The sequence below is a fragment of the Urocampus carinirostris genome, chromosome 3 (genome assembly GCF_059441175.1).
Source record: "Urocampus carinirostris isolate Australia breed hairy pipefish chromosome 3, RoL_Ucar_1.0, whole genome shotgun sequence".
NCBI classification, from domain to species: Eukaryota; Metazoa; Chordata; class Actinopteri; order Syngnathiformes; family Syngnathidae; genus Urocampus; species Urocampus carinirostris.
The window spans coordinates 25,273,596-25,296,911 of record NC_142351.1 but is presented as its reverse complement, the minus strand read 5'-3'; the positions used below and the strand labels follow the sequence as shown (position 1 = coordinate 25,296,911).

Here is a 23,316-nt window from a genome sequence, read left to right as displayed (position 1 = left end):
CTGTCCCACATGGAGCGGGTACATTTCACATTACAAGGTTAGAGTTCATAAGTACCACGTTTATAAAAATCTTGCAAACTAAGTAATTACCTTGGAGAAAGCATTGAGAGTATCTTTAATGGAGCTTGGCGTAATTAAAAAAAATCTCATACAAATTCTATTGCACCCAAAAAAATGTACTTGCAACCATGATTTGGTCTTTTATTGTTAATAAAAGAAAGCCATTACAGAAAGTACAGACAAATTGTATGAGAAAATATTTTAGCATACTTTTGCTGATGCCAGTCCCCAACACCAGCAAACGTGCCATGCTGCCCCCCTTCTCTTTGCACTAAAGACAACCACGTCTCATCCGTTTTAGCAATTTATATAAGTATATAGTATTACAGTTTACCTTTCATTTACAAAATTTGGAGTTCTCCGAAGTATTACTGTTGGCTGACATAGTGCATTTTCCCACTAGATGGCATGGTGTCCCTACAAAGGCAAAGCACTTAATACACAATCCGTTGATCGACCAGTAACACCTTTGCAATCCCCCGGTAGATTACCATCGATGTAATAAACACCCCTGCCTTAGATGATATGACATGACCATTGAACAGAAACTGTGACACAGATTACGACATTGAAAAAATGGTTGTCTCAGCCACATTTCTTTTGAAATCATGAGAGTTCATTGGTCAAAACCATCTAGTTACTTGAGATTGTAGATACTGCGTTAATGTTTTTTTAATAATAAAGAGATTTCAATTTCCTTTCGAAAGGCTTTATTGATTTCATATAATACTGACACATACTCAATAGCAGTTAACAGGCGATTAAGAACACATATTAAAACCATTTGAGCGTCACTTCACTTTTAGCCCCACAGAATCCATTGATCTTTGTTACATGTACTGTATACCATAACACTTACTGTAATTTGTATCAGTCAAAACCCGACCTTGAACAGAAAAAAATGATGGCCCTTGAGAAAATAAAAATGTTGGGAACCACAAACTATTGAAGGTAAATGATTCCAACAAAATTGACATTTGAGAGTGAGTTTTCCTCATCAAGATATTTTTATGATTAGAATGTTTCATAACGCTCACAAATTTAATAGTGCACATGAAAGGTACATGATCCACCATGATATACTGTGACGTTCTCCTTCTAAAATGAATCTCATTAATTCCCTGTGAATATACAGAACACTACTACATCATATAAGAGGTTGGAATATCAAGCTCGCTGTAGGGGAGAATGTCTTTTGCCACGTATTTTTAAAGTTCATCCTTTACTTTGTCAAGTTGCTGTTTGAGTAAAGGTTGTTGTGTTCTGCAAGCCAAGAGCCGAGACAGGAGCTTGGATCCACTGGGCGATGCAAAAGTCTTATCCTCTTAGCCTCCATTTCTTCCGACGTCCTCAGAGAAAATTCACTCGATTCCGCGATTGCGGGTCCATCCTGCTGCAAAACCACCACAGGTGTCACAGTTCTTGTCTCCACAAACTATCGTGTCACCTAAAACACAAAGGCGGAAATTAAAAAGAAGGAACTCACATAACATAGAAAAGACACACTAAATGCAATGGGACCTTTATTTTACTACAGATAAAAAAAATGATCATTAACTCTACAGTTTTCAACTCTCTGTCCATCATAAATTCTATTCACTGATGCAATAATTTAAAGGGGACAGCATTCGGCCTTTTTGCACATCAGAACTTTTGAACAACCCATTATTGTGTTTTCTTCCATCTCCCAAAAAAGTTTCAAAGTTTAAAACTTTCTCTTTAAATGTTAAAATTTCCTGTCGGCCATTTTTGAACCGAGTAGTGGGGTTTTTTTTTCCCCAAGGAGGTCGGTTTATCTGATCCAAAACCATTCATAATAGCATCATTGCTCTGTTTCCTTTTTTTGTGTATAAGTGTATTTGTGTGTGTGGCTGGTTGTCTGTGTATTTTTGTTTTTCAGTATAAATCTTCAGTATACTGAACATTTTCAGTATAAATCTCCATAAGATTTTGGCCATTCCCGTGTTTTTTTTTACTCCTATCCGACCCAAATAGTCAGGAAACCGGCAGAGGTGAATGCTTGTATAAAGACACATTGACAATAAAAAAGCAATTATGAAAAGGGAACAGTTTTAGGAGGGGGAGAAGCTTTTGCTCCAAATAGTGTCAACCTGTGCACAATCCTAGCTCTGACATATAACATTTAGGCGATTCGAAAAATATTAGCGGCCTTCTCTTTGAAAGTAATGGAAGTGATGCTTGTTGCATTACAACAAGCCCAAGCCCTACGCACTCTCTTTGGTGCAGCTAAAGAAGACGCAGCTGACGTAATGGCAGTCTGCTTCTTTTTCAGCAGCTGGCGTGCTGCCATATCATATAGTGTGAGACTGGCACAATAATCATGACTTCACTTTGCCACCTTTACCTTCCTATCTTCCATTTCTTTATCAGTAGACAAGCTTTTAAGCAATTTCCAGCCTTTAGGAGACATTACCTATCAGTTAATGCCATAGATTATTGTATGCAGAGCTGTAACGAGTAAGGCCTCTTATGTCATCTTTTCAGTTTCTATGCATGCTTCTTTTGCTCCTGGTTCTCACTAGATTTTTCTCTTAACACCAACACAGGTCGGTTCTTCCAGTCCTTCCTCTTGTGGGAGTTGTCAGTCTTTAGTCCGCACCAGGTGCCGAGTGTTGAAGGGCAGCCACCGTGGAGAGAGCACAGAAGCGTTTTTCTTCCATTTGGCAGCTGGGCCACTTGTAGTGTATCCATGCTGATTCTGTATCTGCAGGGCCACCCGTGCCGCTGTGGCACGTCCCCATTGACTTTAGATATCTCACCCCATGGCTGATCAAAGAGTCAATGGACGTTTATTGTTACGCAATTGAACTCGGTATTCACATCAATGTATCTGTCAGATTGTTTTTATTTCAGGTAGATGGTCCCTTGGGCAATAATCTATGTGGATGTGAATATGAGTTGGTGGCCTGATTATACAGAGCACACTAAAAACTTTGGAGGTGTCCATTTGGAACGACTGGACTGTTCACAAGTTATAAACGTAACTTCACAGTCTTTAAAACAAGCCCAACTTTATTGATTGTCATGCATAGTTTAGTCTGTAAATGAACACAGGCTGCCAGATGAAGGAAATAAACTAAAGGAAAAGGCTCTTCTCTTCGTGTTTGTCTTTACTTAATTGAAGAAAATGTGTTTCCACATTTGTCCCCAATCTGGTACAAACGCTGACGCAGGACCATAATTGTTCCGTTAATTTAATTTATTTCAAAAAATAAAATTAAAAATAAAAAACAAAACAAATAAAGAGCATATATTCTAGGCTCGTTCAGGACCGTGTCGACACAAAAAAGCACTGGGAAATTTGAGGGACGGGTATGTCTTAAGACATGAGTGTGGTTTGAAAGATGGGTGTGTGCGTGCATAGTAGAAGTTTACCGAATAACGTTATATTCAAACGTGGGCAGATAAGCTGACCGATTAGAATTTGAAAGTGTTATGGCAAAGGTCGGGGCAGCACGGCGGCGCAGTGGTTAGCGCTTGTGCGGCACAGTTCATGTCATGGGAACCTGTTGTGGGTTCAAATCCAGCTCCAGACTTCCTGTGCGGAGTTTGTATGTTCTCCCCGTGCTTGCGTGGGTTTCCTCCGGGCACTCCGGTTTCCTCCCACGTTCCAAAAACATGCATTTCAGGTGAATTGGCCGGTCCAAATTGTCCCTAGGTGTGAATGAGCGAATGAGTTGTCTGTCCCTGTGTGCCCTGCGATTGGCTGGCAACCAGTTCAGGGTGTCCCCTGCCCACTGCCCGGAGATGGCTGGGATGGGCTCCAGCCCCCCCGCGACCCTGATGAGGATAAGCGGTACAGCTGATGAGATGAGATGGCAAAGGTCCACACAAACCAAGTCACTTTCAAAGTGCAAGAAATGCACAATGATCAGAGGAGACATCAAATAAAAAGAACCAAAAGTCTATGATTTCCTCAGATACTTGAACTGTATTAACTGCTACTAAAAGAAAGAAGTGATTTAAATGTATGTAGTGAGATTTTACAATATTCTATCAAAGCCCACATTTTTATTGTAAATGAGAATAATCTTCTTTCATTAAACAGAAAACCTTGGAGGTGAAACTTGAAATGATATTTGCCCATTAATGACTCCTTTTCTACACAGCAGATTGAAACTTCAACAGACAACTGGTACTCTTGCAAGAGTTTGACATTTATCTTTCGGACTGGATTCGCATAAAATATAGTTATGGATTCTGGACAGTAGACTCGTCAAAAATATTGTGTGCAGATTAAATTGTCTGCCAGGTTTGGCAGTGTAAATTGAAAATATATATGCTCATATAACAGGTTTTCAGAGGTGTTTCAGTAATTTTATTATCATAATTCGAAATATGGTTTTGTTTGATAATCAAAATAAAGGGTTCAAAATCTTTAAGTGTCAAAAGGTTTGGATACAACTTAAAGGAACATTGTGTATTATTTAGGTCCTCCTAAAATAAAATAAAATAAAAATAAAAAAAAATAAAAAAGGAAAGTTGATTTGAGTAATAAACAAAATTCATAAACTTTTATATAAACGTGATTTTTTTTGTCCAAATACTTATAGGTCAAGACTGTGTAATTATTTGACATCACATGAGGCTTGCTCAGAGGAAACGGACATGATTGTTGGCCATTTTGCTGCTAAGAGTACACAAAAAAATTGTTCAAGGCTGGGCAAAAAGAATACAAAGTGGTTGGTCACTTTGAGTCTCTCAAAACACACACACATGCAAAAAGATTTGGGTATCATGCGATATTGTGCATCCAAGATGAAAGATTCGATTTTTCAGTTAAAACTTCAGGGCCACAAGCTTTCAAGGACTCATTCATTCATTGTCCCAAACATTTATCCTCAATAGGGTTGCAGGGGTGCTGAAATCCATCCCAGCTGACATAGGGCAGTGGGCCGGGGACACCAGCCAATCACAGGGCACAAGTAGACATGAAAACATTCACACACACACACACACACACACACACACAAACACACACACACCAATACCAAGGGCCAATTTGGAGCCACCAATGTCAAGAACCTATTTGTGGTACAGCAAACAGTTGTCTTTCATTTAGGCAGGGTTTGGTACACAGGAAATCAGGTAGCAAGGATAGAGTTGTGGTCTAATAAGCAGACAAGGGGTCAGTGTTCGAGGAAATCCAAACAACCAGAGTGTTCGTCAGGTGGTACTTGCTCTGCATGTCTTTGGAATATAGGAGGACACCAGAGAACATGCAAACTTCGCACAGCGGAAGAAAAAGCTGGTAGCTGGAATCTAACCCGGGATCTTCAAACAATGAGGCATACATGCTAACCAGTCATCCATTGTTTTGACTTCGGACTGATGAATTCCAAAAATCAAAAACACCTAAAAATACTTTTCCGCTACATTTTTTTCATTCCACTATTGTTTTAATGCTCTGTTATTTTTCATTGCACTCTTTTAAAAGTAAGTACTACGTTGGAAATATTTTTGTACCTATTTGTCTTGAGTCTTTTATTGTAACCCTACAAAAATATTGTGATTTATTGACATTTTCAAGGCCATAAACCTTTATATCAAATAACTCAATTAGATTTTTTTGCAATGTATTATATATATTACATATTATATTATATCATTGCTGGTTTTACTAATAGCACAATATTGCCCATTATTGTCCATTAACGGCATCTTAAATAAAAATACATAAAAACTACTTATATATGGAAAGGTCTGATGCCACTGAATATTTTGAGTGGTCAAAAGTAAAAAAAAAAATGTGCAAAATTACTTAGATCCATCTTGGAAGTACGAAAACTAACTAATGTTACTCTTTTATTGCCCATGTCAAGGTCAAATACAACTTGGCATGTTCCAATTCTTCAGTCCGGACAGCATATCTTCTCACAATCAGCATTTTCTGTCTAATGAAACCCACGCAGAATATGATTTAATAGCACATTGAACAGTGTGCAGCCACTGGCACTAGTACAGCGGTCAATGACAGCTCAGCGACTTGGCAGCCCGGCGACGTCTGGCCGCTCATCCATATGATATTATTTGGCATTGATCGAGCCGTCTATTGTCTCCTCCCTTTCTCCTCCCTTCATCCTCCTCAACGGCCCCCAGCCAGAAATGAAACCAAGGCCCCAGAGTGCCAAAAGCTGCTTTGTATTCCTGCCTGCGCTATGATGCAGGGCGTAAGCTCAAGCTCCTTGTCATCTGACCAGGTGCAATGTTCTTGTTTTCAAGTGTTTCCCTTAGTGCTTTATCTTCCTCCCACCTACGTCTTCAGAATACCTCTCGAGCCACTACATTTCATTTTCTATTTGTCTCTCCCTCTCCTTTTACTGCTCTCATCATGCCTCCTTCTCATCTCTCGCTCTCTCCAGTTCATCGTCAATTTCAATTTACGAGGCGGTCTTAATGGGACCATAAGAATATGTGTGGTATTGATCTGAATGACCGTCCATCTTGACCTCAGCCTGGTGCACAACAATGGGAAACAACAAGCTTTTTCTTCATCTGCAAAACGCATCATTTAACACACTAAGGGCACACAAATAATCAGTTTAAGCGTGCTTAAAACACATAATTGCAACTGATTAAAAATGATTTTTGTCTTTCCAATGATAATCAGTGTTTTCTCTTTGAGGCTTTATTTCAAGAATTATTGTAAGTAATATAAGATAATTTTCCAGACATCTAAGACATTTTTAAGAGTTATTTGTTTACAATTTTACTAGGAAAAAGTACAGTATTTATTGTTCTAGGCTGGGTGCACCGTTTGATGTGGACTTAAAGCCCCAATGTGTAATATTGGACTACTAGATGGCACTGTGTTGTCTGGTACGAGTGAGGGCCAGTGCCCCAAAGCACAGCCTGAACGCAAGATGCCAGACAAGTACGGCTGCATTTAAGATAGGAAATTACACATTTATGTTAGTTATTTGTATAATTTTCCACTAACCAAAACTTGCAAGGGGTCATCAAGATTAGTAAAGGTAGTTAAGGAGTAAAAAACATTTCATTTGTGAGAGGATGATTTGGACTGTTGTAGCTGGTATGTTTTACTAGCTGCTGGGGGGTGGGGTGCACTGTTATTGGCCTGTAAAGTTATTCATTTTTTCATCTTTTCATATTTGCTTTCTGTATTTTGGGATTTAGTGACTTTAAGTTTATAGGAAATGCTACACATTGGCTAATAGCACATCTCTTTTCAAATGTAATTTGCTGCTCATTTCAGAACCAGTCTGGACCTTGGTCAGGCTTGTCTAATAACATGGCTGATTTAAGGGACTGGGGGCGCGGCCATTGGATGTGTAGTAAGATCTGTTTCCTTAAACGCTGCTGCAAAACAAAATACTGTATGATCCTGATGTATATTAAGAGCCTTAATGTCGATATAATGTTTATTCAGGAGACGTACCTAAAAAAACTCTTAAAATAGAAAATGTGGCAGGCCCTGGATTGGGCAAACTATCCATTTGAGGTTCAACCTGAAAACAAAAAGGGAAAAAATATTCACATTACTATCGTAATATCAATTTTAGACCCTGAGGGGGGCGATGGGTTAATGTGGTGGGCACACTATATCAGAAACCAGTGGTACTGGTTTGAGTCTACACCCAGAAATAGGATGATCATAATTTTATGAGGATTTTTTATATGCCATTCCAAAACGTAGTTCTCATCTTTTGATAATGGCAGGCGACATGAGTTGTGTCTTAAATCCGTCATAACACATTATGGTTCTTAAATCCCTCTGTCAGACAGTACTCCTTCTTTTCGCATTCCCACAGATTTATTTTTGGTTGATACAGCACTCATTTCCTGTTTCTACCCAATACAGTCCCATCAGAATACGGGATCATTCGACAGTAATTATAGGGTTATGTTTTGACCTTAGGCGCTTTATTAACTGGCTGATATGAATTTCTGTAAAGACATGGTGTAGTCATCACGCTTTCCTGTGAGACCCATAAAAATGACGAGATATCCCCCTCGTTACTTTGGGAAATGTGAAAACCTTTTGCTAGAGGAAGAATTCTCATATTCATCAAATCTAAACAAGCAGGGTAGAATCCACCAGAGGGAATTGCAGAAGGCTATAGGTAAACTGGATGTTGTACTGTCTACGACTAATTAATCTGCCTTATATAAAGATATACTGAAACTCAACACTGAACTTGATCGCCTCTTCAACACAGAGGCAGAACGTCTTCTTCTCTGCACTCATGGGGTATTTTACGAACATGGTGATAAAGCTGGCTGTCTCTTGGCACACCAGCTTAAAGCCAGATCGGCTTCCAACCGAGCCCTCTGAATGTGTGGGACGTTAGGTTCTCTAACTTCTAAACCGGGAGAGATAAAGGAAACATTCAGGTCGTTTTATGTTAATTTATACACGTATAAATCTATTAACGATGAAAGGAAACTACTTGGTTTCTTTGATTAAGCTGATTCCACCGAGTAATTTCACCAACCAACAAAAAGATACCCGAGGCGCCTCTGACCCTTTGGGAAATTAAGGAAGCCATTCATTTGTTGCGCAGCGGTACCTCACCTGTTATTGACGGTAACTTTGTTCCATATACGATTTTTAGATTTGCTTGCGCCTCTTCTACTAGACACGTACGAGCAGTCATTCAATGAGGGCACCCTTCCGATCAAACCCAAGCAAGCTTCTGTATCGCGTATTCATAAAAAATACAAGGAACCAACAAATTGTGCTTCATATTGCCCAAATTCTCTTTTTTCTGTTGATATGGAAAGGTGTCGATGAATTGTTTGGAAGGCATTATGTGTAAAGTGGTATCAGTGGACCAAACAGTCTTTATAAAGGGAGGGCATTCTTTCGCTAATGTAAGACGGCTACTCAATGTTATTCACACAGGAATTCCTTGCTTTTGGGCCGCTATTGCATAGCGAATCAACCATGGCCGGGCTCGGGTGAAGGCTGATTCTTGCTCTACATGGCTCACAGCATTGGCATGTGGTAGTGTATCTGTCCCATATTCCAAGTTTACCAATATTACAGTCGTCGTACATTAATTAAAAATATGGTCTCAAATCAGGCGACACTTCCGGTGGTTGTCTCTGCCAAAGGCGACGCCCACATGCAATAATTACCTTTTTTACACCAGCTATGATAGATGGACAGTTTATAACACCAGAACCGTTGAGGCTCACAATCTTTCAACCAGAGGGCAGTAACTTCTCATCCCATCTCATTAGCTGCACCGCTTATCCTCAGTAGGGTCGCGGGGGTGCTGGAGCCCATCCCAGCAATCATCTGGCAGTGGGCAGGGGACACCCTGAACTGGTTGCCAGCCAATCGCAGGGCACACAGGGACAGATAACTCGCTCGCTCATTCACACCTAGGGACGATTTGGACCGGCCAATCCACCTGAAATGCATGTCGTGCATGAACGTGGGAGGAAACCGGAGTGCCCGGAGGAAACCCACGCAAGCACGGGGAGAACATACAAACTCCGCACAGGCACAGGTAGCTGGATTTGAACCCACACAGGAGGTTCCCAAGACCTTAGAACTGTGCCGCACACGCGCTAACCACTGCGTCCGCCGTGCTGCCCGGCAGTTACTTCCCAAAGGGAAAAAACTATCTAACATCGATGCTGCACTGCGCATCAGATTGGGAGCTGCTGGTAGATCTCAAGAAAAAGCTGGTCTTTCCTCAAGAGGTAGTTGCAACTACCCTCCGACCAGATATAATCCTTCTTTTTAGGAGCTCAAAGTCCATCATTTTTGCCTGACTCACTGTTCCATGGAAGAACTGCTGTCAACTGTGCGCAGGCGGAAACTTCAGCAGTATGTTCATGTCAGAAGATCATCAGGACTGACCAAGATAATTCTTCAGGGCACAGTCCAAGAGGGCAGGAGGAGTGGATGACCGAAAAATAACTGGGCCGACAACATTAAGGAATGGACTGGTGCCAAGACTCAAAATCAGGCAGCCTTCAACAGTGGAGAAAGCTTTCCAGAGTTTCGTCCTCATTGGTGCCCTGAGGACCAATGCAGTTAGGGGATTTGTGAGCTGTGAAAGGTTTTTACTTCATGTATTGATATGGGTTTTCTTCGGAACCTAACCCCTGCAATAAACAGGGGTTCACTGTACTACCTCACAATGTTCCATCATATACCATTAAACGTTTCTTTTGACAATAACAAATAATCTTACGTGCATTTTTTCCTTGATGAACCAAAGCAAAAAGAAAATATCCACATAACTTCAGCTCTTATGTTTAAAAACAAAAAAGAAACAGGTTGGGTTTCTTGTTCGTGATTTTGTCAACATTGTCAACAAGTTTAAGAATTTTGTGCTTGTGTTTTTTAATCATCATGACAATCGACAGAACATCCGACAATTTTCGAATTGCTTCAGGCGACGAATAACGTGTTCACTTTTTCTTTTTTTTTTAATCTGAAAAAAGCTGCACTCTCCGTGCTTCGGCCACCCCTTGAATCAATTATTAAGAATGAAAACAAGGGTCTGCACATCGCTATAAATAATGGAGGATGAATAGGCAGAGAGCAAGATGGAGGTTAGGAACAGAGGTGTGCAGTCATGAGAGGTGAGTTTCACTCAAACGCTTGCGCGTGACGACTGCTTCCGAGTTTGCTCCTGTCGGGTTATTCCAGAGCAGGAGCCGGCTTGATGCATTATGTACAGATGGGGCTGCTGTTCACACTCAGTGCAAAGACCACATGGGAAACGGAAGAGGGACTACCCTCAAATTACACGTATGGCAAAGCAGGCAGGCGCGGTTAGGGTTCCCAATCAGGTGCATCAGAAAAGGTCAACGGGTGAAATGTGCATACTCACCAACACGACAGCTTTATGCGACAGGCTACCCTTTGTTCCCCTTAACTCATTTAATGCTAGACATTTCTCACATATGGTGCCACCCAATTTTTGCCGTTTTGACTAATTTTAAAGGCTAACAGAAAATTGAGTTCCGTAGCTACATAGGCATAGGACATATCAAAAGAAAGCTTGAACCCTCATCTTTTATTAGAAAAAATCTGTATCTGTTACAATTGTTTCTCAAACAACAGTTCAACATAGCTAACTTTCTTTAAAATACTCTTATTTCCATAAACACAGGGGGATTTCTTTTGCAAAATAACATTTTTTTCAAGAACAATGAACTTATGCATGAACGATGCATGAACTTCGCAATAAATTTTCAAAATTGTGGACGTGCACGAAACGTCATCCCTCTCTGACAAAGCATAATTGTAAACTTTTTTAAAAGGAATAAAGTGTTGAAGCGTTAACTGTCTGTACAGACGCTCCCCGACCTACGACAATTCAACTTACAAAAAAAAAAACGGTACGGATACGAACCTTTTTTTCGGGATGTCGAAAAATATCCGACATTGCTGTAAGTTAGATTTTGTATTGTGTGCACCTTTTTCCGAGTACAGCACATTACTGTAGTGCTTCTTTCCGCCAGTACCAGTGGGTGGTGGTGCCGTGAGAGCTCACCCAGCATCCACCTCGAAGAAGAAAAACGCCTCCTCTGCCTAGTTCTGTATACTGTACTACAACTACTGTATACCGTAACTCCAGCGCTCTAAAAACTTCGACATTTTAATCATTTATTATCTCGTGCATCCATTCAATATGGCTGGTGTCAAGTGTAAAGAAGAGGCGAGCCGTTTCTTTTAAAATGAGAGTGGTATATGGAAGCTTCATGCTTCTGAGAAAATGGTTGGCTTGCTTTTTTTTGGTCACTTTTACCACAAAGGAGGAAGTCGTTTAACTCTTGAAGCTCATCTTCCAAAAGTAAGTTAAACTTATCTTTATTTATATTTATAGAGACTATTATTTTATGAAATGTTTATTTTTTTGGTACAAAACAATACAGGTTACCCATACAAGCCTTAAACATATAGAATATGGCACTGAAGCAATTTACAAACAAATTCAACTTACGAATGATCGTACAGATCTTGTTCGTATGTAGGGCAGCGTCTGTACTTATATATTCTTAAATGATTTTAAAGATATGTTTTATTTTTGCCTACTACCAGCCGCCTCCCGACCCTGATGATGATGACCAGTTGGATAATGCATGGAAGAACGGAAGAATTGCTTTTTGTAAAATAAAAAAATGAAAAATGGATGAACATGATTACTGATTATTTCAAATAATACAAACATATGTCAATAAATAATTAAGTTTGCGCATTACTGAAACCTAAATCAACGTCTATGATTGAATTAAGAAATATATTGTTTTGAACACGCTAAAGGATCAGCTAAATGATAAGCTATCTGACATATCAGATCATTTTGTAAGTGCCGTTGTCCTTTTTAAAAAAAATATAGGAAAAGAAGAGGAAAAAATATTCAAATTAGAAAAATAGGCGTTGGAGAAGCAAGAATGTATTTTTTATTGCAGTGTAATGTAGAAAGCAAGTATTTCTTGTAACTGTTTGGCAGCAAAATGTTAACTAGAAATGAAATATTCTGTTGCGCATCAAGTTTCTATAAGGACTTAAGTGTACGCCATTCTGATAGCCAAACTAGCAGATTACTTCATAAATTATTATATTTACCCTCTTTCTATGATGTTTGAATGAACTCCGCACAGGAAGGCTGGTAGCTGGAACCCAGAACCTCAGAACTGTGCCACTCATCTGATGTGCCGCCTACCCCCAAAATAATTTCTCGAAAAAAATTCTCGTTACATGAGCCATTATACAGTAGCTACGAGTATAGTCCTGGAAAAAAAATATGCTTGTATGAAGAGGTACCTCTGTATAAGCATACAATCAACAAAAAACGTCTGAGAAAAGAAACCTGACAATTGGCTACTGCTTTTATGATTGAGATCAACCAATCATTTAAAAAAGGATTAGAAGAAGTTAGGGCTGCACGTTTTTGGAAAAAAAAAACAAATTGCGATTTTTCAGAACAGTACTGCAATTTCGATAAGATTTTCGATTTTACATGAAAAGTGCATTTTCTGTTCATGTTTTGTTTTGGGGAGAACTTAAACATACATGCAAACTTACCGCGAGTTGATGTTCTTCTAGATTAGTATGCGACTGTAACAATAACTATAGCTCTACAAATTAAAACAGAATTGCAGTTGAATAATTAGGCTTTATTGTCGTTATACAAAAGTACAATGAAATCGGATGGCTACTCCTTTTAGTGTAAGAAAGCTATTTAGAGAGAGGCTGTCAAGCTACATGCTAGCGTCGGGTTACTGAGATTTCTGAAACGTCTTTGTGATGATTAAAATAGAAGCGTCACAAATGTAGCGATTTTCCACAAGTAGTAGCTCCAAGTCGTCCGCTTTATGGGTAATGGATCTGGTGTAGGTATCTAGCCACGTTCAGCAGTGGTGGCTTAAGAGTTGTTAGCCTAGCTGTTAGCTTTCGCCGACTCAGTCAATTCCTGGTTGCGATAAAAATTCAGGGGGCACCCGCTGGTAATCAGCATTTATTGCGCTTTTTTGAATCACCTCAGAGTCTGATTTTAATTAATGAATTTATTTTCAATGTGACAAGCCGCTAGAACTACGCTAGAACATCTGGCTGACGCGCACACCCGCCTTGGAAACTTGGAAACTTGCCTAGTCTTTATTGGCTGGTGCCATGAAAACCTGCTTCTGATTGGCCGGCGTTGTTCAACCTTGAAATGCAACAAATCTTGTTGGCCAAACACAACATCACTCAAATAACAAACTGGAACTCCTTAAAAAAAACTGTGTTTTGCGGTTGCCCCATCGCACTACGCCATGTCGCGATATCGATTCGATTTTGGTTAACCGTGCAGCCCTAGTAGGAGTAGTAGATGGAACTGATGCTCACCTTCGTTGTCTTGACTTTGTTCCCAGTGCTGCAGCTCCATCCCGTGAGGTCTGGGAGAACTTTACACTCCTCACCTTCCATACATGGCTCCATCTGACACCACCACTTCTGGACAACGATGGAGGCTGAGTGATGAAGTTAGAAGCAGATATCAATGTTTTGCCCCGAACGTGTACAAAGTGATTGATTGGTTTTTGCAAGAAATCAAGTTCTAATACATGACTACTGTAATCTAAGAAGAGATGAGCTTTCGCATCTCATTAGTCGTGCAACACCCTTAAGCTTTACAAGTCTCATTTATAATGGTAATACGCGACTCCACGGCTAAAACGTGATTACAGTTTTTTAATATCGTTTTACAAAGCGGCAAAAGCATCGATAAATATTCAAACTAAGCGTATCGATTTTTTTTCAACACAATTTCGCTGTGCTCGCGTGTTTTTATTATTTATGATCCTTGCCTGCGCCGCCTTGGCGGGCACGACAGTGTCATGTGAATTTAATCAGCACGCGGGCCACGATTTGCATATTCAATTCATGTCGAAAGCAATCCAAAAGGACAAAACTGGAGGCCAGATCTGCATCTGACGTCTGAGATGTGTTACGATCTCTAAGGGTTGCGAGCAAAATGGCGCGCCACGCATCACATCGGATCAAAATGAATGTACGCCGTTAGCCAGGGTCACAAAGGAAAGAGCTCCAAAAGACACATCGAGAGCCATCAGATACCTGGGGCTAGTTTTAGCCTGAAACCGGTAACAGTGAGAAAAGGTTTGTTTTGAATCCAGTCCAAACCCCATCCCAAACCCCTAAAAAAGATGACTACAGAAGAGTTTATTAGTACTTGAGGAATGAGTTGACTTAGGCTGCGATCGTAACTTTAAGCCAGCAGATGGCGGCAGAGAGTATCAACATTTCACGTTGCATTAACCACCTTTGAAGAGTAATGGTTTTTTCGAGGCCACGGGTGTCAGACGAACGAGCAGCGGGCCGGTTCAGTCCAATCGACAACTTTTATCCGGCCCACTAAACAACAGTGAGAAGGGAGAGATAAAAGATAGCCAAACGACCTGCAGTTTTAAATATGTCCACTGGATGTTGCCAAATCCAGGCGCCACTCCCAAAGCTATATTTCTTTCTTTTTCTCTATTTGTTCTTTCTCTCCTCCTTACTTCTTTCTCTCCTTCTTTCTCTCACTCTATCATTTCCGTTTTATCTCTCTTTAATTCGATCTTTCTTTTTCTTTCTATTTTTCTGTCTGTCTCTTGTTTCTTTCCTCTCTCATTCTACCTCTTTCTCCCTCTGTATCTCTCTGTCATTCTCTTTTTCTCTCTCTGTTTCTGTTCACTCCCTCTCTCTCTCTTTCTGTCTTCCCCTTTCAACTCCCTTTCTCTCCCTTCTCTCTATATCTGTCCCTCTTTTTTTCTATTCGTTCTGTCTCTTTTTTTCCTTTTTCTCTGTTCTTAATTATACATTTTTTTGCTCACTCTCTGTATCTCTCTCATTCCATTCTCTCTCTCCTTCTTTCTCCCTTCATTTTATCTTTTCTTCTTTTTCTTTTCCTCTCTCTTATTATTTCTCATGTTTTACTCTCTCACTTTCCCCCTTCTCTTTTTCTCTCTCTGTTTTTCTCTTTTCCCTTTTCTCTCTTTCATTCTCCTTTTTCTCACTCTCTTGTTTTTGTGCTTTCTCTGCCCCCCTCTTCCTCCCTTTCTTTGTCTTATCTCACTTTCTCTTTCATTCCATTTCCTTTTCTATCTGTCTTTTTTTCTTTATCTTTCTCTCTATTGTCTTCTCATTCTTTCTTTCTCCCTCTTTTTTTTTTCTTTCCCAATCTTCTTTTTTCCCCTTTCATTGCATCTCCTTCTCTGTTTTTCTCCCTTTCTTTGTCCCTCTAATCTGCTAGTCTGGCCCCCGTGAGAGGGTTTGCTTATGCGGCTTCTGATCTTAAATGAGTTTAACACGTTGTATTATAGCAACTTTGCATTTAAGATGTTGTGTTCATGCTCCAGCCAATCTCGGCATGCTAGTAAAGAAACCCAAGACATAAAAAAAAAAAAAATACAAATAAACGAGTCAGACTTTTTAAGGGGTCTTCATCATTTTGTTACATGACGGATGCTACACACTGGTGAGATATTCAGGAATTTAGCGGTAAATAAAATAAATGGACCCATTACTTTTTTATCGCAATCATTTCAGTTTGGGTCTTATAGTTTTTCTCCATGATTGATTTAGCTTTGTTATATTTTGACTGCCTTTTTATGTAAGTTATATAATACTTATTTTTTCTGCATTCACATTCTCTTAAATGTTTCATGTCCCATGGTCATAAAATCAAGTGTAAGACATACTTTTGGAATTTTCTGTCTTATTATCCCCCCATAAAATTGATTCTATTATCCGCTTTTAAAAGCATTACACGTGCGTGAAAATAATTGTTAAGATGAACAGAGTCATAAGAAAGAAATGACTGTGTTTGATTCCACAGCCCTGTACATAAGAAGTAGTCATAACCATACAAGTAGTAGTAATTTGATTCCTGCACTAAAAACAAAAACAGCTGATAAACTGAAGATGAAATTGATTGATTTATGAGTGTATACCAATATTTTCACAAAAGGTACCTGTAGTTATGAAAAAACGCTCAACCTTACAGCTGGTCAACAGATGCATTGCATATTAATGGTAAAAAATATATATATATACAACATAACCTAATGCAAATGTATCAAACAGAGGTCTTGCCTCAATTGAATGTGTTGAGCTGATTCATTCATCATTATGACTGCCCGCATTCACAAAAGAGCAACCAACACATAAACTCATTGAGTGGTGTATAGGATTTCAACAAGCGCAATCCGTGCCGATGCACAACAAAACTTTTGAATTTGCAGATGCAGGAAAAGTAGTAAGGTAGATTTTACAGGCACTTTCCACTGCATCCTTTGGAATTCAAGTTATCGGTGCTCTCTGAAATGTAGAATAAAAATAAAATGATGAAAGTACTCCTTCTTTCTTTGGCTGCCTGTAAAATCAATAGGGGATAAGTAAAATGTTTGAGCCATTCGAATAGATGAGTGAACAAATTGTATGCTGCCATACCACCAGGCTCCGCAATAGTCTAGTCCCCCTGGCCATTAGACTGTTAAATGGTCAATCTAACATATAGTTAACTTAAATCTAAACGGCTGCTAATCTGACTTTTGCACTACTGGCAGTTTTTTTTATAGCTTGCCACTCCTTGCACATTGCTCTCTGCACTATTGTAATTACAGCGTTATTGTTACAGTGTTAATGTTACTGTGTACCTGACTTGTTAACCTGACTGCCCATTTTGCGCATCTGGTTAGCTACTCTTCTTGCACTATCGGAACTATGGTAAAATACTATACGTAGCCAAAATACAATACAACATTATTTATATCTGTACATTCAAGGAAACTGTGGGGGTCAGATGCATCGACATTTCGTTCTGTATACACGTGTACTAGAATGACAATAAAGTAGATCTGAATCTGAATCTGAATCTGAATTTGCTAGTGGAGCAATATAAGTGATTGACTCATTTGAAAACATGTTCATTGGTTTTCACAAAACAGATTTATTATTTTACTTTATCATATAATTGAATTCCGATTTGAACTCGCGTTGGTTTTATAATTACAAACAGTAAATTAGTATATTCAGCAAATGGGAATAACGGTAAAGCATGCATTGATCTGGAGACATATTTTCTAATCTTTATTCCAAACTTTTTCAATAAACAATTGTTATTTATAAATCCAAAACCAGCAACAAAAAAGCCTTTGAGCTTTATTTTTTCACAGCCAATGTAACATGAAAACTTTATTTTAGTATGTATTTAATACATTCCATTAAAGAATATGCACAAAAATAATCGCGTGGCTATTTTGAAAGTAAGATATTTCAGGCTGTTATAAATTGATTAGTAATTAGAATACCAGCTATAGGTATTGGTCATGTAATCAGCAACCTGTTCTTCTACTTGGATAATAACAATGACAATTTTTGTAAGTAAGCTATTCATACCTAATACTAGTTTTCCAGTTATATCCTTTTCACTCTTTTGATCCTTTTATCTGTTTTGTTTTGTTAAAATATTTAACTTGAGAATTTTCTTCCACAAAATGTAAAAGAAAAAACTTGAGCATAACAGAAGGATTGAAATTGAAATGCTGAAAAGTAGAGATGGGAAGGTAAGATCTTGGGCCCGGGGATTAAAATTGTAATCATTAGGTTGGGCCGGTCGGGCTTCTCTCTCGCTGTCAATAGCTTCTTGATAACAGCTTACAAGCTTCACAAACTTTAATTCTGCTTTGTGGTCGAATCTTTCACTGTTTGCAGCTTGTAATCTGCAGAAAAGGATTTTCATTTCAGTGCCATTTTTTTCATTTAGGTGCTGCACTTCCAGTGCACACTTGATATAAGGGACTCATCCCCAAGTAAACCCCATGTTTAAATTAATCGGTCTTGTTCGGGCGGGTTCAGGTTTATATACCTGCAACTCGGGTCAGGTAGGGCCGAATTTTTTAGGCCCGGTCTTACCTCTCGAAGGTAATAACACCCGGTAGCATGTCGGTGCATCGGATTTACTTTTGCTAAGTGTAATTGGCCTTGCTGTCTTGGTTTGGACACATGGAGAGGATGGATGAGGAGCGAATGTTGAAGAGGATCTACAGAGCAGAAGTCAATGGAAGGAGACCAAGAAGAAGGCCGCCATTGACGTGGATGGATGGTGTTATGAGTGCACTGCAGGAAAGAGGTCTAAATATACAGTGCATCCGGAAAGTATTCGCAGCGCTTCACTTTTTCCACATTTTGTTATGTTACAGCCTCATTCCAAATTGTATTAATTTAATCTCTTATCTCAAAATTTTACACAAAATACTCCATTATGACAATGTGAAAAAGTTTTTTTTTACCTTTTTTGAATTTATTAAAAATAGAAAATTAAGAAATCACATTTACATAAGTATTCACAGCCTTTGCTATGAAGCTCAAAATTGAGCTCAGGTGCATCTTTTTTCCACTGATCATCCTTGAGATCTTTCTACAGCTTAATTGGAGTCCACCTGCAGTAAATTCAGTTGATTGGACATGATTTGGAAAGGCACACACCTGTCTATATAAGGTCCCACAGTTGAGTGTGCATGTCAGAGCACAAACACCAAGCATGAAGTCAAAAGAACTGTCTGTAGACCTGCGAGACAGGATTGTCTTGAGGCACAAATCTGTGGAAGGATACAGAAAAAATTCTGCTACTTTGAAGGTCCCAATGAGCACAGTGGCCTCCTTTATTCGTAAATGGAAGACATTTGGAACCACCAGGACTCTTCCGAGAGCTGGCCGGCCTTCTAAACTGAGCCTTAGTCAGGGAGGTGACCAAGAACCTGATGGTCACTCTGTCAGAGCTCCACCGTTCCTCTGTGGAGAGTGGAGAGCCTTCCAGAAGGACAACCATCTCTGCAGCAATCCACCAGTCAGGCCTGTATGGTAGAGTGGCCAGACAAAAGCCACTCCTTACTAAAAAGAACATGGAAGCCCGTCTGGAATTTGCCAAAAAGCACCCGAATGACTCTCAGACAATGAGAAGCAAAATTCTCTGGTCTGATGAGACAAAGATTCAACTCTTTGGTGTTAATGCCAGGCGCCATGTTTGGAGGAAACCAGGCACCGCTCATCACCAGGCCAATCCCATCCCTACAGTGAAGCATGGTGGTGGCAGCATCACGCTGTGGGGATGTTTTTCAGCAGCAGGAACTGGCAGTTTAGTCAGGATAGAAGGAAAAATGAATGCAGCAATATATAGAGATATCCTGGATGAAAACCTGCTCCAGAGCGCTCTTGACCTCATGCTGGGGCGAAGGTTCATTTTTCAGCAGGACAACGACCCAAAGCACACAGCCAAGATCTCAAAAGATTGGCTTCAGAACCACTCCGTGAATGTCCTGGAGTGGCCCAGCCAGAGTCCAGACTTGAATCTGATCGAACATCTCTGGAGAGATCTGAAAATGGCTGTGCACAAACGTCTCCCATCCAACCTGATTGAGCTTGAGACTTATAAAACTGCCTAAAGATAGGTGTGCTAAACTTGTGGGATCATATTCAAAAAGACTTGAGGCTGTATTTGCTGCCAAAGGTGGATCAACAAAGTACTAAGCAAAGGCTGTGAATACTTATGTAAATGTGATTTCTTAGTTTTCTATTTTTAATAAATTCAAAAAAAGTAAAAAAAAAACTTTTTCACATTGTCATAATGGAGTATTTTGTGTAAAATTTTGAGATAAGAGATTAAATTAATACAATTTGGAATGAGGCTGTGACATAACAAAATGTGGAAAAAGTGAAGCGCTGTGAATACTTTCCGGATGCACTGTAATGTAAGCTAGAGCTCTTGTTGGTGATAGGAAAGAGTGGAGAGGTGTTGTGAAAGGATAGTGGGATTGCGGACGCGTTCTTAAGGATGGGCTGGGCACCCGTATGATGCGGCAGGGGTAAGCCAGTGAAAGCTTTCGGGCCCTGCTGTTGAACAAAAGAGTGTGTTGTATCACCTTGACCCGAGTGACATGGCCTCTTTCTGGTGTCCCATTTCATCTGGAGGGACGAAAGCATGACCAACTTAGGTGTCGAGGTGCCTAACTTGTTTGGGTATTTGGGCAATTGGGTTGGCCATGGTCCCAAAAAATGTTGGGTGAGTTTTTTTGCTATTTTTTTTCCCTTTTATTTTCTTTGTTATTGTATGTGTTTGTCTTGCTGTCGGTCACCCCTCTTGAGGGATATGACCAAGGTAGACAGATAGATAGATAAGTGTAATAGGTATTGCTTTATGCAAAACTGACCAACAGCAGCTCAACAAATGCTGTTAAACATTCAGAAACTAGAATTAACAATTAACAAATTGGTATAGAATAATGAGGGGGGGATTACATGTACTAATAGTATTGGTAGCTGGTATTGGTATTGATATGACTCAAGAATTTGGTATCCATCTATCCATTATCTGCACCGCTTGTCCTCAGAAGGGTCGCGGGAGTGCTGGAGCCCATCCCAGCCATCTTCAGGCAGTGGGCAGGGAACACCCTGAACTGGTTTCCAGCCAGTCGCAGGGCACACAGAGACAGACACTCGCTCATTCACACGTCTTTTTGGACCATCAAATTAACCTGACATGCATGTTTTTGGAATGTGGGAGGAAACCGGAGTGCCTGGAGGAAACCCACGCAAGCACTCGGAGAACATGCAAACTCAACACAGGAAGTTTCGATCTCATGACCTCAGAACTGTGCCGCACATGCGCTAACCACTGTGCTGCCATGCTGCCGAAATTGGTATCAGTATCAGGAAAAAAAACATACCGGTATTCAACACCCATACAGAAATTAGTTGAACAAAGCTTGCAGCACATTGCTTGCCAAGGTGCAAACATCTTATCATTTAATCATTGAAACACACTTCTATTCTATAGTTTATTTATTACCTATATTTCATGTTGACAATAGCTGTGTATTGTTTGTTATTGCAACATCCATTGCAGCCTGGTCATCCTGGAAGGGGGATTACCTCATGTGCGGACCCTTCTCAAGGTTTCTTCATTTACCTCATGTTGAGGTTTTTGAGTTTTTCCTTGCCCTCATATAGGTTTTAGATCAGGAGATGGTGTAATAATAGTCTGAAGTTTGCAATAATCTATGGTCTCTGCAGCTCATTGAGACTCCTTGTGATTAAGGGCTAAACAAATGAAGATAACTCGACTTGACTTAAATAACTAGCAAAATCTCCAGCAGTCACTTTCAGATTAGTTAAAATTCGAAAAAAGCCTCAACTGAATGTGATGCATGATAATTTTATAAACATTGACAGAAAGCAACCGAATTGATCAACACGTACCATCAACACAAGAGGGCATTGCCCGAGTGGTCCCCGCGACTTGTCCGGGGAAGCAGGAACATTTGACCGTTTGCGATCGCTCTTCTATCTTGTTTTTGTTGCAGCAGCGATGGGCGGCGATCACCTCGCACGTCCCAGCCTTCACATGCACTGCAGAGCACAAATAGAAACACTTAGTCGGTCTTGAACACTTTGGCAAACAATACACAAAGACACATTCACTGGCATTGTTCGTACATGGAGGAAATATATACGTTACTAGGATAATTGTGCAATAAACACACTAGGACTTCAGTGAGGAACAAAGCAATCAATATATTTCAGTACATGGCTTTTTCATAGAAGCCTTTTCTATAAATGGAGTCCTCAAGGACAAAGCAAAGGCAGACAATAAGGCTGTCTGCATAAAGGTTATACATTTTTCTATGAACTTTTTACCTTTTTTGTGTTTGCACCTGTATGATGGCATCACATTAATTACAAGGAGAATAACCTGAATCATAAAAAAATGCATGGCTCGATGAAGTGAAACATTTGAAATTAAAATGTTTCATTGATAAAAAGTGCAAAGTAGGAAATGGGTATGAAAGTACTGTTTTTGTTGTTGTAAGGTTACCTAAACAACATTTATACATATTACACTTTTAAGGAAACAAATTGGAGCTCAAAGTGGGTATAAAAACACTGAGTGAACAATAATAAATTAAACATTCCAAACACACAGACACGCAATGGTTAGAGTAAAATCAGAGATCGACCATGTGGGGAAAGGAACCAGAGGGAGGCTCACACTGATAAGAATGGGAGCAGACAGCCGCAAGCTAAACATACCCTACCAGTGTGGAGAACCCCCAATTCAAGAAACACTGAAATGAAAATAAAAATAAATTCAAAACTAAAACATAAAAACATGAAATAGAAAGTAAAATACATTACAGTGAACGGTTACAAGTAAAAAGTAATCCAACTAAAAAAATGGTCAATGAAGTCATTAAAAAAAGAGTGTCTATCCAGTACTGGGCTACTAATTTCAGTTGATTGACTTTGTTTACAATACAGGGTTTCAACCATTTTTGCCATTTACAGTTGACAACAAAACAATAACTTTCTGGAATGCTGTTCAAATCAGAACAAGACATTAAAGGAAATCCATAGAGGAAAAACCTTAGCGATCGCAGTGACCTTCTTTCTGGAACCACATGCTAATGGCCCCCACGGGACCATTTTTGTTTACAGTGTGACCTTTAATATATTTAATTTGGAGCCAATTATCATCGATTAATTATGCATGTCATTAAAGCCTCATTTTTACTGTTCCCAATGCTGCCCCCCATACAAATGATCTGCTAACTGCTGATGGTTGTAGAATGTGTTAGTCCCTGAGCTGCTGAGATCTTGAGTATCTTGAGTGTGGCTTGGTTACTGTAACTCAGGTGCGGACTGTGAGGTCGACACCTACACCTTCAGTTTCAGGCTGAATTAGTGAAGCGTTGTTTGCAAAG

At 39.6% G+C, this 23,316-nt stretch overlaps 1 protein-coding gene across 1 annotated transcript in view; it reads right to left on the bottom strand.

The window, feature by feature from the left end:
* Nucleotides 1-753: 753 nt before the first annotated feature.
* LOC148369271 (chemokine-like protein TAFA-3) overlaps nt 754-23,316 on the bottom strand; it is a 136,943-nt gene continuing 114,380 nt past the window's right edge. Inside the window, exons 3-5 of the mRNA XM_088331232.1 lie at nt 21,815-21,964; nt 13,904-14,028; nt 754-1,507 (exon numbers count right to left, since the gene is read on the bottom strand). Coding sequence (XP_088187358.1) covers nt 1,496-1,507; nt 13,904-14,028; nt 21,815-21,964 — 287 coding nt within the window. The 3' untranslated portion in view covers nt 754-1,495. The remainder of the gene's footprint in view (nt 1,508-13,903; nt 14,029-21,814; nt 21,965-23,316) is intronic.